The following is a 16,519-nucleotide window of genomic DNA, read 5'->3' on the forward strand; positions in this document are numbered from 1 at the left end:
TTCAAAGCTGAAATGATCCTGGGTGGGTGTCAGTCTGGCTCAGTTGGCAGCTCTTTTTCCTCTGAAGGTTCAAGGTCTGATTTGGGATTTCAACTCATTTAATCCAGGTTGACAATCCAGTGCAGGGCTGGCACTTACTGTTCAGGTGAATGTTAAAGATCCTGCGGGGCTATTCAATAAAGGGAAGGGAGTTTCTCTCTACCGGTGTCCTTGCTACCAATTCCTCAGATAAAATTGGTCATTTATTTTGTCCAGTGCCCTGGGACATCCTTTCGTCGTTTGTGAGACAGCAAATTGGCTGTCATGTTCACCTACCAAATACACAGCCACTATACCTTACATTAAATACTACGAACCTCTTTGAGACGTCCTCCTGATGAGAAAGGCGCTGTATCAAATGCGAGGAATTATCATTATGAAAATACTTTGAGGGGAGTTTAGAAATAAAATGTGGGGTGGGTGGGGGTGAAGGTGGCATTCTCTGCTTCAAACATAAAGAGGGATCCATCAACTCTTTCAAAGGGAATTACACAGTTACAGTGTAGGAGGAATACCAAAGACCATGGGAACGAGCTACAGAGTGGAACGGGATATTCATTTGTAGAGAAAAAAACTGGGCGAAGGTTGGATTGACGATAAGATGCTGAAACATTCTAGGATTAACGCTTGAATAGACTAAGAGGTTGCAAGTCATCATAAACTCTGAGCCTTATTGTTACTGACTCAGAGATTGACAAAACTGATCCGTTCCTGCGCTATAATAATAATACGAATCATCATTGCATTTAAGATAGAGCCTTACCACATCATCAAGACATCTCAAGGCACTTCACAGGATAAATGGTGAAGCGGATTGACTGTCTATTTTGTGGGCAAAGACCTTCACAATCTTGAAAGTCTCTTTCAGGTGTCTGCTTACTCTTGGGAGCCAGTGGAAAGAGGACTAATTTCTCGAATCTCTCTTTCTAACCAATAACCCTCTCCCTCCTCTCCGCCCCACTCCGGGCAACATTCCAGCGAATCCACATTACACACAATGCCACTGCTCAGCAGATCCTTTGCAAATGAAAGAAAACAACTTCCAAATGAAAACCCCAACATCAAAACTTTCCAACAATTCTGTGCGATGTTATATTCAAGACAACGGCCTTAAAGATGAGACCGTGAGAAATACGGGGCAGAGACTTTAGATTGTGACTAATTCATGTCGATCTCTCACACGATTCTTTAATAAGCAATCAAAGCGGGGACGGCTTCTGCTGACTGGAAGTTCATCATACTTCACCCTCCAAAGGTAGACTGTTTCAGTGATGGATTCCTGAGGACCTCACTTCCAATCCCCCTTCCTGAGGATTCAGGTTAGAAATAATCATGTGCAACAACAGCAACAGATTACACTTGTATAGCACCCTTCACGTCAGAAGGACATCCCAGGGCGCTGGACAATCAGGAGTTCGGACTCAAGCTGGAAGTTGGGGTCAGGAGGGGTGGAGACAGTGGGGTGGGGATGAGAGGGTGGCTGAAGGCACAGTCAAAGAGAAAGATCTTTAGACGGGACTTGAAGGGGGCAATATTAGATAATAATAACCCTTGGATTTGATATAGCGCCTTATCACATCGTTGAGACGTCTCAAAGAGTTTCACAGAATGTATTGTAAAGTGAATTTACTATATATTGTGTGGGCGAAATGCAGCAGCCAATTGCCCACAGCAGTGTCCCACAAACAGTCGTGGATTGAGTGGGCCAACAACTATTTTTTTTGATTTGGAGAGAATATTATTCCCCCGGAAAGCAGTCCATCAATCGACTAACAACCAGGTTCCTGGCGTGTGGAGTACGGAAACTTTCCTAAGATTTGAAAGACAGATAAACACACACACACGTACACACACACACAGACAGACAGAGACAGACAGACAGACACAAGATATCATGTCAGACGTAGGAGGATGATTGGAGCTCAAATGCTCAGCATCGGACAAAACGTTAAGGTCACTTGCAAACGGCAGCAGCAAAAGTGAAGGAAAGTCAAAATGATGCAGAAAACAATCTGAAATAAAACCAAAAAGTCTTTGTTTCAGATATCCAGGATCTGCATTTTGGGGTCCATTCTGACGAAGAGTCTTGGACCCAAAAGGTTGTCTCACTCCTTTCTCCATAGATGCCGCCTGACCTGCTGAGTGCTCCCAGCCACTTCTGAAGAAAAGGTCAGATATTTAGACTCACTTTACTGAGTGTATTTGGAGATTGATCTTCATCTGATTAAAGTGTCGCATTTCGTTGAAAATGAAATGATAACAAATAATCTCCAATGTCAATCAGTCACTTTACATCCTCCTGATTACTGGCCTTGACTACAACGCAAAGGGGTTTTTATGTAGACTGTGTCCCAGTGACCTCAATAGCCAGTGAATTCTCCTGAAGAAAATCGACTCCATTTTTTTCTATCTCCACGACCAATTTACTTCCTTTGGACAAACTTCTGGTCTATTGCAATCCCCTTAGACTGTGAGGATCATCATCCTCACCTACAAGGCCATTCCCGGCCTCGCTCCCTCCTACTTCTCCGACCTACTATCCCCCTACCTACCTGCCTGTACCCTCCGTTCCTCTGGCTCCGGTCTGCTCCACATCCCCCGCCTCAACTGCCCTACCATCGGTGGCCTTCAGCCTCTCAGCCCCGAGGCTCTGGAACTCCATCCCCCAGTGCCTTCGCCACTTCCTCCCTTTCCTCCTTCAAGGCCGGTCTCAAGACCTTTCTCTTTGACCGTGCCTTCAGCTCCCCTCTCGACTCTCTACCCCCTCCTCGCTCCCTCCCTTCCCTCCCCTCACCCTGACCATTTCCCCCCCTGCTCGGGTCCTGACCCAACTGTACAGCGCCTTGTGACATCCTCCCGACGTGAAAGGCGCTCTATAAATGGAATCTTGTTGTTGTTGTACGGGTAATATGTGTCAACCCCAACTTACTTTTGTGCTGTTCGTGACCCGAGCAGAGATGGTCTCAGATAATATCAAGAATTATTTTCAAGTACCTATCTAATTCCCTTTTGAAAGTTGTTATTTAATCTGTTTCCACCACCCTTTCAGGACGTGCGTTCCAGACGGTATCAACTCTCTGCGTAAAAAAAAAATTCTCCTCGTCTCTCCTCTGGTTCTTCTGCCAATTATCTTGAATCTATGGATTCAAGATAATTGGCAGAATCTGGTTACTGACCCACCTGCCAGTGGAAGCAGTTTCTCCCTCTCTCTACTCTATCAAAACACCTATAGTAGATCTCCCCTTAACCTTCTCTGCTCTGAGGAGAACCCCAGCTTCTCTAGTCTCTCCACATAACTAAAGACCCTTATCCCTGGTACCATTCTGGTACCATGGTTCTAAGGCAAAGAAGGTGTTGTCAGTGTGTTAAGCTTGCGAGAGATGAGAAGAAGCTGTAAACCTTGAGCAGTGGAAATACTGCATATCAACCACAAAACACACAGTCGCTTCTGTGTAGCGACTGCGTTTTGTAGTAGAACTCAAGCGATGTACCGAAGGGAATATAAATCAGTCAGTTCAATGCGGAGAATGATATCTCTGTCCGGTGAAACCTCGGGACACTTTGAGTGGAAGTGTCGAATAGGATTGGAAAATATAATTAGAGTGCCCTCCAGTGTTAGTCACATAGAATAACGTATGGGTTGTCAGAACTCTTATAATTTCTGACTCCAAAGAATCAATTCAAGAAATGCTTATGCCTACGGTTTCTCCTACATCTCATCTTCGGTAAAATATAGTCTGATAATTGGACGCCTGTAACTTGCAGAGTTGCTTTCATTAATCCGTGCGTTTGATACAGGGCCTTGTCACGTCGTCGAGACATCTCTAAGCGCTTCACAAGACTTTAGTGTCATCGCTTCTCAAGAGTTTAGTTTGCCTACGAAACATGTTGCCCATGACACGCTGCCGTGGCATGTGGGCGCAATATAAATGCAAGTGGTTGTTGTGGCTGAAACCTGCGTCATTTGGGACAGGTTCGATTCACTGCGTGTGTTTCGCTTCTTGCACCGAATGGTTCGGAGTTTTTCCGTTCCCCGTGTCGGGAAGGACACAACTTGGAAATGATAATAACTTTGGCCGTGTCAGGAGATCCAAAGGAATACAGACCGGATGACCACTTTCCGCCCCACGTTAACAAAGACTTGGAATTACAGTACTTCAGTCCGGAATGCTTGCCTGACGATCATTATCAGCATTTTCTAAACCAAGTTGCTTTGCTGAATGGGTAGAGAAAAAAAGAGAAAGAGAAAGAGAGAGAAAGAGAGAGAGAGAGAGAGAGAGAGAGCACTCCTTTCCAGTCACGGGTGATTTCGACGCGTAGGTGGACGTTCCATTTGGTTCCAAACCGATGGGTTTCCGAGGGTGACAGATTCCTTCCCGGGTGACTGTAAATAATAATTATGATACCAATGCAAGCGAAATGCTGGAGGAACATTCACAGATGACATACTCTTTCATAACTCAGCATAAAGATATGTGCATCTGACACTCTTTGGCACTATCATTTAGTAGTGTCTGACATTTGGGTATTTATCATTATTGTATCCCATTTAACCTGTTGTGGTACCACTGGCGAGGAGATTGAGGGTGAGGCCACGCTAGCTAGTCTTCCTTTGATGTGCACACGCATAATAACTTAGGCATAATTATTATAATAATAATAATCTTTGCAATTGCTGTAGCGCCTTATCAGGTCGTTGAGCTGCCTCAAAGCGCTTCACAGAATCTAGTGTGAAGTGGACTGAGAGTGTATTTGGTGGGCGAAACGCGGCCACCAATTGTGCCAATTACTATATTAAATATTACCGACTTTCTTCTGCTAACTTTTCAGGCAAACTTACTGAAGCACTTTGCCCGGCCTTGCTCTCAGACAAGTATCAGAGCCCCGATGAAAGAAAGAGATCATTTAAAAATGATCAGATAATAGATATAAGATATCATTTTGAGTCTCGATATAGGTCAGAAGGACCTTAAGAATGTAACTGAGCCACCACAGGCAGCAGGTAGGCAGAGTGGAAGAAACCAGTCTGCTTCACCTCGGTCTGCTTCATCTCGGAGTCCTGTGGCTCAGTGGTTAGAGCACTCGCTTTGCAAGCGAGAGACCTGAGTTCAATCCCCGGCAGGTCAGGGCCAAACCTTGGGCAAGTTTCCTTACTCCACACAGAGCCTAATAATAATCCCTCCAAAACCAAAAACAATAATAAATTGGTCATTTTCAATCTACGACTGTTTGTGGGACATTGCTGTGCGCAATTGGCTGCCGCGTTCGCCCACAAATATACAGTCAATTCACTTTACAGTGTATTCTGTGAAGCGCTTTGGGACGTCCTCCCGACGTGAAAAGCGCTATATCAAATGCAAGGATTATTATTATTATTATTACTCTGATAGTCGGCCACTGGACCATTGGAGAACTTCCTATTGATTTTACTTGGTATCCTGGAGGCTGTTAGGGTGAAAGTTATCAGTGCAGCAGCCAGACACGTGGGTTTTGCCCGAATTCAAAAATATATAGTCTTTAAATATGGCGGATTCCATTATAGCCACTTGCAGCGTTAGTTCAGACTTTTTACGATAGTAATAATGATAATAAATCTTGCATTTAATAATCCCGGCATCCTGGAACATTTTTCCGACGTGAAGGGTGCTATACAAGAGTGATTTGCTGTTGTTGATGATACAGCACCTTATCACGCCATCGAGACGTCTCAAAGGATGTATTCTAAAGCTAATTGCCTGTATATTTTGTGTGCGTGTGGGGAGTGGGCGGGGCAGGGAGGTGAAACGCCCATGAATGGCCATTATTAAAAATAATAATCATCGCTATCACCATTGCGTTTGATGCAGCGCCTTTCACAGTCGGAGGACGTCTCGAAGCGCGTCGCTCCTTTTGTCAGTGTCGTACAAATTTGTGTTTGGTCACTAAACAGAGCTGGACCGGGGGAGTGAGGCACGAGCTTGAATTGGGAGCTTTGGAACATAACCAAACGATATTTTTTATCGGGGAGGGATCTGACAAACACTGTGTCCTCTCCCGCTCCGTGATCCCATCGCCCCCACCCTCGCTTGGTTCCACTGGCTTCCCATCCTCCAGAGGATAAGTTCAACATTTATGACCTCGCTCGTCCCTACCTGCTGACCCCATATCAACCTGTCCTCTCCCTCTGATCAGCAGGCTCCGGACTGCTCCATGCTCCCCCGCCGGGCCCGCCCTTTCATTGGCGGCCGGGCCTTCAGCCTTTCTGCCCCCGTCCTCCATCCCACATTCCCTTCTCCCAGATCGGGTCCAAATCCCTGACACTCCAGCGCCTTGGGACGTCCTCCTGACGTGTAAGGCCTTGTACAAATGTAATTTTGCAATGTATTGTCAACACACAGATCCCTCCGCTGTTCTGCTCAGCACAGTGTTTGCTGAAACAATCGGATTCCCGAGTCGGAAACACGAACGAACACAGTCCATTTGCTTTTGCGTTTTCAAAAAAAAATCAATTTTATTTAGACCCCATCGGATTTCCAGAACATTGTACGCCGCTGAGGTTTGGATGCAGAAGACCCTTTTGACCTGTTTGATCTCACCTTCTTGCAGAACACACAAGCTGTTGATTTCAATGAGTCCTCGTGTCCCCATCTCAACTCCACCCTTCGGGTTTATTAATTACCCTCTGTGTAAAGTGATACTTCCTGGTGTCTGCCCTGATATTGCCCCCTTTGCCACCCCTAAAACCCGTGTAGCTAAAAGTTACTGGATTCTCAGATTACTTACTTAATCCCATCTCCCTTCACACACACACAACATCCCACAAAATATGCTGTCAAGACACTTTTCCAGTATATTCTGTGAAGCGCTTCGAGTCATCTCGAACACGTGATAAGGATTATTATGGTTACTATCCCCTTCCCCATCCTACCCCCTTGATGTGTGATACCTATTCTAATTATCAGTATAACTGCTACGGTCACAACTCTCAGTTGTACATTACTCATCACGCAGTGGTTGATGACTGCTTTAAGAGATACAGTGAAAGACAGAAAAAAATATCAGAGCAATATAATTGATAACTGACAATTGCCGGGTAAACCCCCAGCAATCCCGAACGATTGCGGGCAATCGATTTCCGTTGCGTCTGTCACAACCTCCGCCTCATTTCGTCCTTCAGGCTTTTCAGCAGGGCGGGCAGGTCGATTTCCGACCGCGCGTTCAGCACGCACGTCTGATTCTACAACCCAAACACAAACGAGGAATGAAGCGACATGAAATGCAGACCGAATCATTCCAAATTGGATTGCGCGGGCGCGTGTGGCACGTTTGGGGTGAGTATGCGCGCGTGTCTGTACGCACATGTTTGTGTGTGTGTATGTTGGCGGAGGGAGGGAGGGAGGGAGGGTTGGTGGTGGGGTGGCGGCAGTGGCTGCTGGAGGTCCATGATTGAGGAGGTGCAGTGTAACAATACTCTCGGAGGGAATGGTTGTGATAAACCAAACCATCTTTGGAAAGTTTCTCGCTCTCTTTCACGTTCGCCCAGTCACTGCTCGACAGTAAAACCATGCGATACGCATTGGGACGTCCTCCCGACACCAAAGGCGCTGTGTCCAATGTAACGGTTCATGCAATTGCGTTCTGAAAAACACGCGGCTGCCATCGCGTTCCCCCCGTGGTTTTTCGGCCCGAGATGAACATTCGCAGGACAATTCCCGGTCGGGACTTACCACACTGCCCACAGCTAAAAGGTTGTGGATCAATTGCTCAGTACGTTTCGCTACGAAGCCACTTCTGTTCAACACAGTCTTTCTCAGCACATCGTGGGATTTGCAAGAAACAGACCCGTTGGATGGCTTCAAAATAAGAACGAAACAGAATTAAAAAGGTTATTAAATTCCTTAAAAATCAGTGAAACGCTTTGAGACATAGGATGATGTGAAAGGAGCTATATAAAGCGCAAGAATTATTACTATTATTATTATTATTTTCAATCGATTATTTAGAGACATTATTCAGAGAGATTCACTTTGTCACGTCTTCCCATTGCCGTTGGAACGTGTCCCTCTCCATCCGCTGAATTTATTTATCATTGAATATTCTAAAATCGTCGATATTTTACTTAAAAAGGTGGGGGAGGGGGACATCATCTGCGCTCAAATAGCAGCAAAGGTAACTTCTTACTCTGATGTTTTCATTCCAAATGACCGGGACCAGTTTTGCCATGTGCTGAAAGGCAAATCAAAAGAGAGAAATATTAATTTAAATGCTAAATTATATGTGAGATTAAACATTAAATAACATATTAACACATACCAAGGAGGCAACAAGAGCAAGCAAGCAAGGAAACCTCACCTCATTACGTCAGACTAGTCATTTCCGGTGATTATTGGGTGAACACCAATTTTACTTTTTTCATATCGGAGGTGATTTATTGGTTAAAACCCCAAATCAGAAGCTTTTAAGACCGTGCAAACCTATATAATAATAATAATCCTCATATTTGATACAGTGACATTTCACGTCAGGAGGACGTCTCAAAGAGCTTCGCAGGAGGCACTGTAAAGTGTAGTGACTGGGTATTTTGTCGGCAAAACATTTCGCCCACAAAGTATAGAGTCAATTCGTTGTGCGGTATATTCTGTGAAGTGTCTCGAAGGCGTGATAAGGCCCTATATCAAATGCAAGGATTATCATCATTATTATTACAACAAATGATATCAAGGATTATTATTATTTAATGCAGCAGCCATTTTGTGCACAACGGTGTCCTAAAAGAACCTGGGAAGCCACCGAGCAATTTTTCTTGGGAGGATTGTTGGCAGGGACATGCCTTGCCCGTCGAGAGGACGCCTCAAAGCAGCTCCACGGCATTGCAGTAAAGTGCAGCGACTGTGGGTTCTGCAGGAGAAATTGCATTTCTAATAGCGACTTTCGGGCACCACCCGCCTGCGGAGGCTGTTAAAAGAAATATAACGAACGTTAATCGAAAGGCGAGCTACTTACTTTTTCCAGAAAGCCCAGGTCTGTGATAATTTCAGTCACTGCCCTGCATTTGCAGCCTTCGGAGAAGGTCAGGACGAGAAACATGAACGCGATTGTAAGTGGCTTCATACTTGACGAGTATTTCGTACGCACAGAGAGACTGGAGGCCAATTCTGTCTCTGTGATTTACAAAGGCAGCTTAAATTAAGAATCAACAGGAAGCTCCTGGTCATGTTGCTGATGACATCTTGGGTTTGGTCGGCCTGATAGTGAAATTCAAGAAATAAAACCTATGTCGTTGGGAACAAACATCATTTGGTTTGAGGTCGGGCAAATTATAATTGCAGCTCAAGTTACGATTAATCAGGGTCTGGTGTTGGAACACGTGGGCTGAATGACACAAGTGATTATACAACCACTTTGCGTTTAATTTTGAGGGAAAGGGTGACTGCCTTTGACGTGCTCTGACAATTCAATCATTTCAAATGAAATGAATGCGAACGTGGCCAATTTGTGCTGTGGTCAACAATCCACAAAACAAACAGTTGGGTTTCTCGTCTCCTGTGTAAGCAAGAGCACGCGTGGGTCTGTTGCGTCTGCTCTGACGATGCCACCGTTTCACACCAGAGAAATGTCTTCCTTTTTCCTCAACCGAGGATTCCCACCCACTGCGGTAGGCAGGGCCCTTGACCCGTGTCGGTCCTATTTCCCGCAGCTCTGCCCTCACCCCTTCCCCCTCTGCCCCCCAGAACCGTGAGAAGGTCCCTCTCGTCCTCACTTTCCACCCCCGCCGGCCTCAACGTCCAACAAATACTTCTCGGGCCATTTCCGGCACCTCCAGCGTGATCCAACCACGAAACTTATCTTTCCCTGAAATATCTTTCTGAACGGACTGTTCCCTCCAAGACTCCCTGGTTCATTCCTCCATCCCCACCAACTTCTCCTCCCCATGCCAGCGCAGGAGATGCAATTCCTGCCCTTTCACCTCCTCCCAGACCACTGTCCAGGGCCCCCAAGCACAGTTTTCAAGGGAGACAGCGCTTTACGTGAATTGCCACCAATGTAGTTTACTGCATTCGCTGCTCACGATGTGGTCTCCTCTACATTGGGGGAAGACCAAACGCAGATTGGGCGACCGATTCGCCGAACAGCTCCGTTCTGTCCGCAAGCACAACCCTGAGCTTCCGGTCTCTTGCCACTTCAGCTCTCTCCCTCCCACGCGCGCTCTGACCTCTCCATCCACGGTCTCCTGCGCTGATCCAATGAGCCACAGCGCAAGCTCGAGAAACAGCACCTCATTTATTTATCTGCGAGGGACCTGGCAGCCCTCTGGCCTCAATATTGATTTCTATTTCAATATTGACCATCAGCTCGGTCCCAGACACACTATGGTCTCTCTATGGTCGACCTATTTTGATGCAATCTTTTCCCCCTTTGTTCTGCAGGATTAACAGCTCTTTAACCCATCATCCCCTCTCCTCTACCCCATTTTCTGTCTTCCTTGCCCTGCCTCCCCCACCTCTCTGTTGGCCCTTAAAAGCCTCTCCCTCCCAACACGCCCCAGTTCTGACGAAGGGTCGTGGACCCGAAACGTCGACTCAACTTCCTTCCTCCATAGATGCTGCCCTGACCTGCTGAGCGTTCCCAGCCACTTCCGTTCTTGAATCAGTCGAGTTCAGCTGGTCAACCCGAATATTCTCTGGAGGGGAATTTGGATGATAATAATTACAATTACTTGTTGTAAAGAATTGATGATGTTAAGAGCATAAGAATTTCCTGGACGAAAGAAGACCAAGGTCTATGCAGTTCACCTTCCACCATCCTGGCAGTTGCTTGACCATGTCGAGTCCCGAACTATACACTGAGATATTATTTCCCAACGGAAATCTATCTAATTTGACACCAGGAATACAATATAAGACACTTGCATGATATCTGAGTGCGGGCAGGAGGTGAACAGGGGAAACCCTTGTGAGGTTTAAACTCATTTAAAATCTTTCTATATGAAAACGTGGACTTTTTTCCCCTCTGCTTATCAATACTTTAAAACTCTGTGCTGGATCCTTCACGGTGTCAAAAGTCCTTTGTGGTTTTGGAGTAATAACTGTGAAACGATCAAAATAAAGACGGCAAAGAAAGATGCTGCACCAAACACAATTATTATTAGTAGTAGTAATAATAATATAATTGAACATTAATGAATTCATTAACAAGTCGCTATTTGTAGAGTTCGATATGTCGTACCAGAAATATGTGGCTTTGAGGTGTCCAAATTGACCAAACACACTTCAACTGTTACTTTTAGGAAAATCTCCCAATTTTTTTTATTAGAATTTCATATTTTTATTCTCCATTCTCCCCACCCCCCCCCACACAAATACAACTGAAAAACTTTATTGGTGAATGAGGATCGTAACGGTTGCATTTTTGAGGCTCGGGAAACCCAACCCCCAAAAGCAAAGTCGGTCCTTAAAGCATTTCATTCAACGACAACTGACTGAGGAAGTCAAAACGCTCACTGTGACAACACCGAACTTCAATATAAATCGTACAACAGTCTGTCTCACTCGGGTATAGTGCTGTAAATTCTTTCTGTTTCCTACTGCTCGAAATCAGCTCTTGCGAAGCAATGGGATTTGGCTCTTGCCATTCACGAAGGGAAGGCAATGAATTTGCCTCCGAACCGCGACTGACTTACTCACTTTGTCTTTGAGCTCAAGAGCTTCGAAGACGGGAAGGTGCCTGTAGCTGAGAAGGAATAAATCATTACCAAATGCTGGGAAAATCTGGATGGGTCGCAGTCTGGGGTGAAGTTCCTTTGCCCCCATCCCTTCCGCACCTCGTGGAGGCACGGGAGTGAGTGGGGGTGGGGGGGGTGGGCTGGGTGGGAGAGGGGAGACGTCCTAGTGGTGGAACGTCTTCACCGTATAACCTACACTTCTCTCAGCAATGTGGTTATACCAAGTTCACTCCTGCGCTACTTTCCTGCAGATGCAACACTGGCACGATAAGGGTGTTATGAATCACTGCTGAATAGCAGATCGATGGATCGACAGATAGCTAACCATGTAACATGTTTACCGAGATGCTGATGAACCCAACGTCGACAACCAAAATCGGAATCAAATCAGTTGACTCTGTAAAAAAAAAACAACCCCAAAACTTCGACGCAAAGTGTGTCTTTCACACGGGAGCTATGACTGGAAGATAATTTGGAGATAAAGGTGGTGATGGTGTGTATGTGTAAGAGACACACAAGCAGGGGCCCACGCAATCACTGAACGTGGGCGTTGAGAGAGGTGACACTGCACCTGATGATCTCCGAGCACTGCTCAATGTTCTTTTTGACCCGATAAAAGTGTTCGACGTACTGCGACCGGCTCAGCAGCTCCACAAAGTCCTCGTCGTGGGTGATGACCACAAGCTGGAAGTTTCTCTGGTTCGATCGACTCTTGATTATCCTGGGTTAAACGGGAGGGACAATTTTACACAAGAGTTGACGCAGAGCGTCGCAGCACTGAAACAGGCCGTTCGACCCAATTAATCCAACAGCAACAACAACAGCAACAAATGACATTAAACACAGCGCCTGACTTTCACGTTGGGAGGATGTCCCAAGCCGCTGGCCGCTGGACCGGTCAGGGATTTGGACCCGAGCTGGGGGTTGGGATCAGGAAGGGGGTGGAGGGCGGGGGGGGGGGTGGGGGGATAGTTGGGTGACCCAAGGTGCGGTCGAAGAGGAGGGTGTTGAGACAGGCCTTGGAACAAGGCAAGAGGGAGTGAGATGTTTATGTAATATATATTCATAGATATATAGTTATTATATATATATACACACATAAGACTTGATCTTCTGATACAATAAGCTCCAATATTAATTTGAGCGCATTAATTTCACTGGGACAATTCATAGCAGAACTCAGTCTGAAGGGTTATCTGTTGTTCAGTGTCTCTCCTGCGACCTGGTGGCAGGTATAGGAACCGCGATGGCCATGACAATGGCTGAAGAACAAATTATAATAATAATAATAATCCTTGCATTTGATATAGCGCTTTTCACGTCGGGGGGACGACCCAAAGCGCTTCACAGGACACACTGTAAAGTGAATTGACTGTATATTTGTGGGCGAACGCGGCAGCCAATTGCGCACAGCAATGTCCCACAAATAGTCGCAGATTGAAAATGACCAATTTATTATTGTTTTTGGTTTTGGAGGGATTATTATTAGGCTCTGTGTGGAGTAAGGAAACTTGCCCAAGGTTTCGCCCTCTGCCTGGAATTGAACTCAGGTCTCTCGCTCGCAAAGCGAGTGCTCTAACCACTGAGCTACAATGATTAGGTTGAGGACCGAGTTCAGGCCGGAGGAGAGGACACACACACACACGCACACGGCCGACAGCCTTTCGGAGGCTACTTCTGTCGGGCCGAGGTTTATTGGAACATTGAAAATGCCGTCCCCACGAGCGGTTGTCAAAAGCTGAGACTCTTTGACACCGTTCAAAAAGGAACCAGGAATAAACACGCGCAAAGGAACAATTGGAAAAGGGCACGGGGGTGGGGGGGGGGGGGGGGGCGCGGAGAGAGAAGGACATTGGGATTAGAGTACTTATCTCTACATCATGGAGGAGCGAGCATTAACACAGGCTGAATGGGCTGAATAGCCTGTATCCTAGCTCCTAGGATTCTGTGTTTGAACTGTGTTGCAACCCGGTTAAACTAGGTCAATAGTTAATAGGTTCACATCACAGTTAATAGGTCACCTCCCCCATTCATAGAATCATAGAATTATACGGCACAGAAGGAGGCCATCCGGCCCATCGTGCCTTGTGCTGGCTCTTTGAAAAGAGCTTCCGAATCAATCCCAATTCCCCGCTCTATCCCCATAGCCCTATAAACGTGTCCCCCCACAATTCCCCCACCTCGGGAGTCTGGCTCCGCCACTGTCAAACACTCTGGGACTCTACCCTGCCTAAATGGCACTGTATAAACGCAAGTTGTTGTTGTTTTACTTTGAAACGGTCTCTTGCCTGCAAGATGCTCACTTAGTGAAAATTGCTGCTGATGCTACTTTCGAGCATCAGACCATAACTTACGCAATACAGAGATTATAGAGTATTCTGGAAATGCTTAATCGGCAAAAATCAGCAATGATATGTTACGAGTTAAGACCTTTCTGGATCAGCACAGCCTTTGGTATTTTTAACGCAATGAAGCTCGATATTAAATGAAACAGTTGCCACGCCATGAGACCGACTGGACAAACAAAAATAATCTGCCGGTCAGTCAAAATATTCTTCGAGGAAAATTCATACTGATTTTTAGACACTTACTCCACCAGGGCATGAGCCAATGATTCAATGTTCTCCCGGTCTAAGTTGGTGGTTGGTTCGTCCAAAGCCAGTATTCCGCAGTTCAGACAAAAAGTCTCAGCGAGAGCCAGGCGGATTATGAGGGAAGCCAGGACCTAAAGGTTACGGTGGCAAACAAACATGGCTTTCAAATCCAGGAGACAGTGGAGAGATCCGATTCAGGTAAGTAGGCAATCAATAATAATAATGCTTGCATTTCTCATAGCGCCTTATCATGTCGTTGAGACGTCTCAAAGCGCTTCACAGGATACACTGTCAAGTGAGTCGACTGTGTATTTTGTGGGCGAAGCACGGCATACAGTCGTGCACAGCAGCGTCCCACAAACAGTCGTTGATTGAGCGACCACATTTTTGGGGAGGGATTATTACCCCCAGATATAGAGATAGAGACACACAAATACCACAGACATGCACGAACACACAGGGGAGAGAGATGGACAAGTTAGAAAGGGTGTGAGAGAATGTCTGTGAGAGAATGAAACATGCACATGCACACACACACGCACATAAACACACACACACACACGAGCACGCACAAACACACACACACACACACACGCACGCACAGAGCACCTTGGCTTTTTTGACTATTTGAATTTCAAGCAAACTGAACAGTGTTGGCCAAATCCAAGAAATCCTGCCTTTGTCCCAACTGACTGCAGACAGGCGGCGAACCTGTCAAGGATGCCCATGTCATGACCCACACTACTCGCTGTGTGACCACAACAGGAAGCGCTGTATCACGCACCTTCTGCCCCGCGCTGTATCTCCCCCTCATGTCGAGTGGCGTGTCGCCTTTCACCATCACCACCCGGTAATTGTAATTTCTCCGCTTGTCCCCAGCCGTCACGTTCTCGTCGGCATCAGAACGTATCTCAATGTATTCAATGTCTAGCGGAGAGAACACAAGCCCTTCGTGACTGACAACCATTAGTTACCTCTCCAACGGTTAGGACCACACATGCCCAGACTCTTGCTCCCCTCCACTCAGCTGACATTGACTAGTTGCCCCCAATGTTCCCCACCCCCTCCCCTGTCCCGCCCCGTCCCGCCCAGCCTCAGTCGCTACACCTCTTCAACCTGGGACATTTCAGTCAGTACCTTGGCCCCTGTATGTGCTCCTCCACAGGTCACGGATAATTTTGTTGATCTCCTGCATCTTCATGCTGTGAAATTTCATTATTGCCCTGAAAAATAAAATGCAATCAAACCACTTATTAATTGCTCAGTGATCGTGATTTTCAGGGCGGGTGGTGCGAGGGGGTGGGGGGGGGTAATGGGGTAATAAACCCTTCGAAAAAAAGGTTGCAATAATTTACTACAATCCACGACTGTTTATGGGGGGACACTGCTGTGCGCAATTGGCTGCCACGTTTCGCCCGCAAAATATACAATCGGTTCACTCTACAGTGTGTCCCGTGAAGGGCTTTGAGATGTCTCGAAGACGTGATAAGGCGCTGTATCGAATGCGAGGATTATCATTATTCATTTATATTCTGTGAAGTGCTTTGTAAGCTTCACGGTTAACGTACATGAGTGTTTGTGAACAGAGCCTTAAGAGAGTCGCGAAGGCGGACAGAAATGATTAAACACCGCGGAGAAAAGGACTGAACGCTATGGGTGCCCTCGAACCAAAGGGTCACGGAAATAGCGTGTCAATAAAGCGGTCGTTCCAAACTCAATAATGATAGAGTTAAAGGAATATCTACGGTGGGTGTCTTTGGAAATTTGCTCCCTTTAACCTCTGGGAAGGGAAAGAGTTGGGGGGGAAATTCCGCAGGATGGTTCCTCAGGGGATTCGTGCCAGACGCTGGCATTCCAAGTTGGAGGGTTGTGCCGGGGGGGGATGGCGGGAGAGGGTCGAAAGAGGTTTTCCTTCCTCAGTTGAAGGCTCGTTACGTTCCTGTTGCATTGGGTCGTGTTGTACTTGTTAGCCAACACCGAGGAAGGCAAGGTTGAGGAGATCGCCCTCTTGTGGCGGTGCGGTGCGGTGGGCGGGCAGTGTGGTGAGAGAACCGCACTCAACTGCGTTGGGTTTAGCACGAGGGTCGAACGCGACAATTGCACGGCAAGCGCGAGCGGGACCACCGAACACTAAGTAACGAGGGGGGGTGGGGGGGGTGGGGGGGGTGGTGGATGTGGTTGAAGA

General features: G+C 46.6%; 1 protein-coding gene across 1 annotated transcript in view; it reads right to left on the reverse strand.

Annotated features, from left to right (window-relative positions):
- Positions 1 to 11,968: 11,968 nt before the first annotated feature.
- Positions 11,969 to 16,519, reverse strand: part of rad50 (RAD50 homolog, double strand break repair protein) — a 37,685-nt gene continuing 33,134 nt past the window's right edge. Inside the window, exons 22-25 of the mRNA XM_007901978.2 lie at positions 15,472 to 15,557; positions 15,119 to 15,261; positions 14,332 to 14,465; positions 11,969 to 12,461 (exon numbers count right to left, since the gene is read on the reverse strand). Of these exons, the coding sequence (XP_007900169.1) occupies positions 12,275 to 12,461; positions 14,332 to 14,465; positions 15,119 to 15,261; positions 15,472 to 15,557 (550 nt within the window). The 3' untranslated portion in view covers positions 11,969 to 12,274. The remainder of the gene's footprint in view (positions 12,462 to 14,331; positions 14,466 to 15,118; positions 15,262 to 15,471; positions 15,558 to 16,519) is intronic.

Source organism: Callorhinchus milii, unplaced genomic scaffold, assembly GCF_018977255.1.
Source record: "Callorhinchus milii isolate IMCB2004 unplaced genomic scaffold, IMCB_Cmil_1.0 Scaffold13, whole genome shotgun sequence".
Taxonomy (NCBI): domain Eukaryota; kingdom Metazoa; phylum Chordata; class Chondrichthyes; order Chimaeriformes; family Callorhinchidae; genus Callorhinchus; species Callorhinchus milii.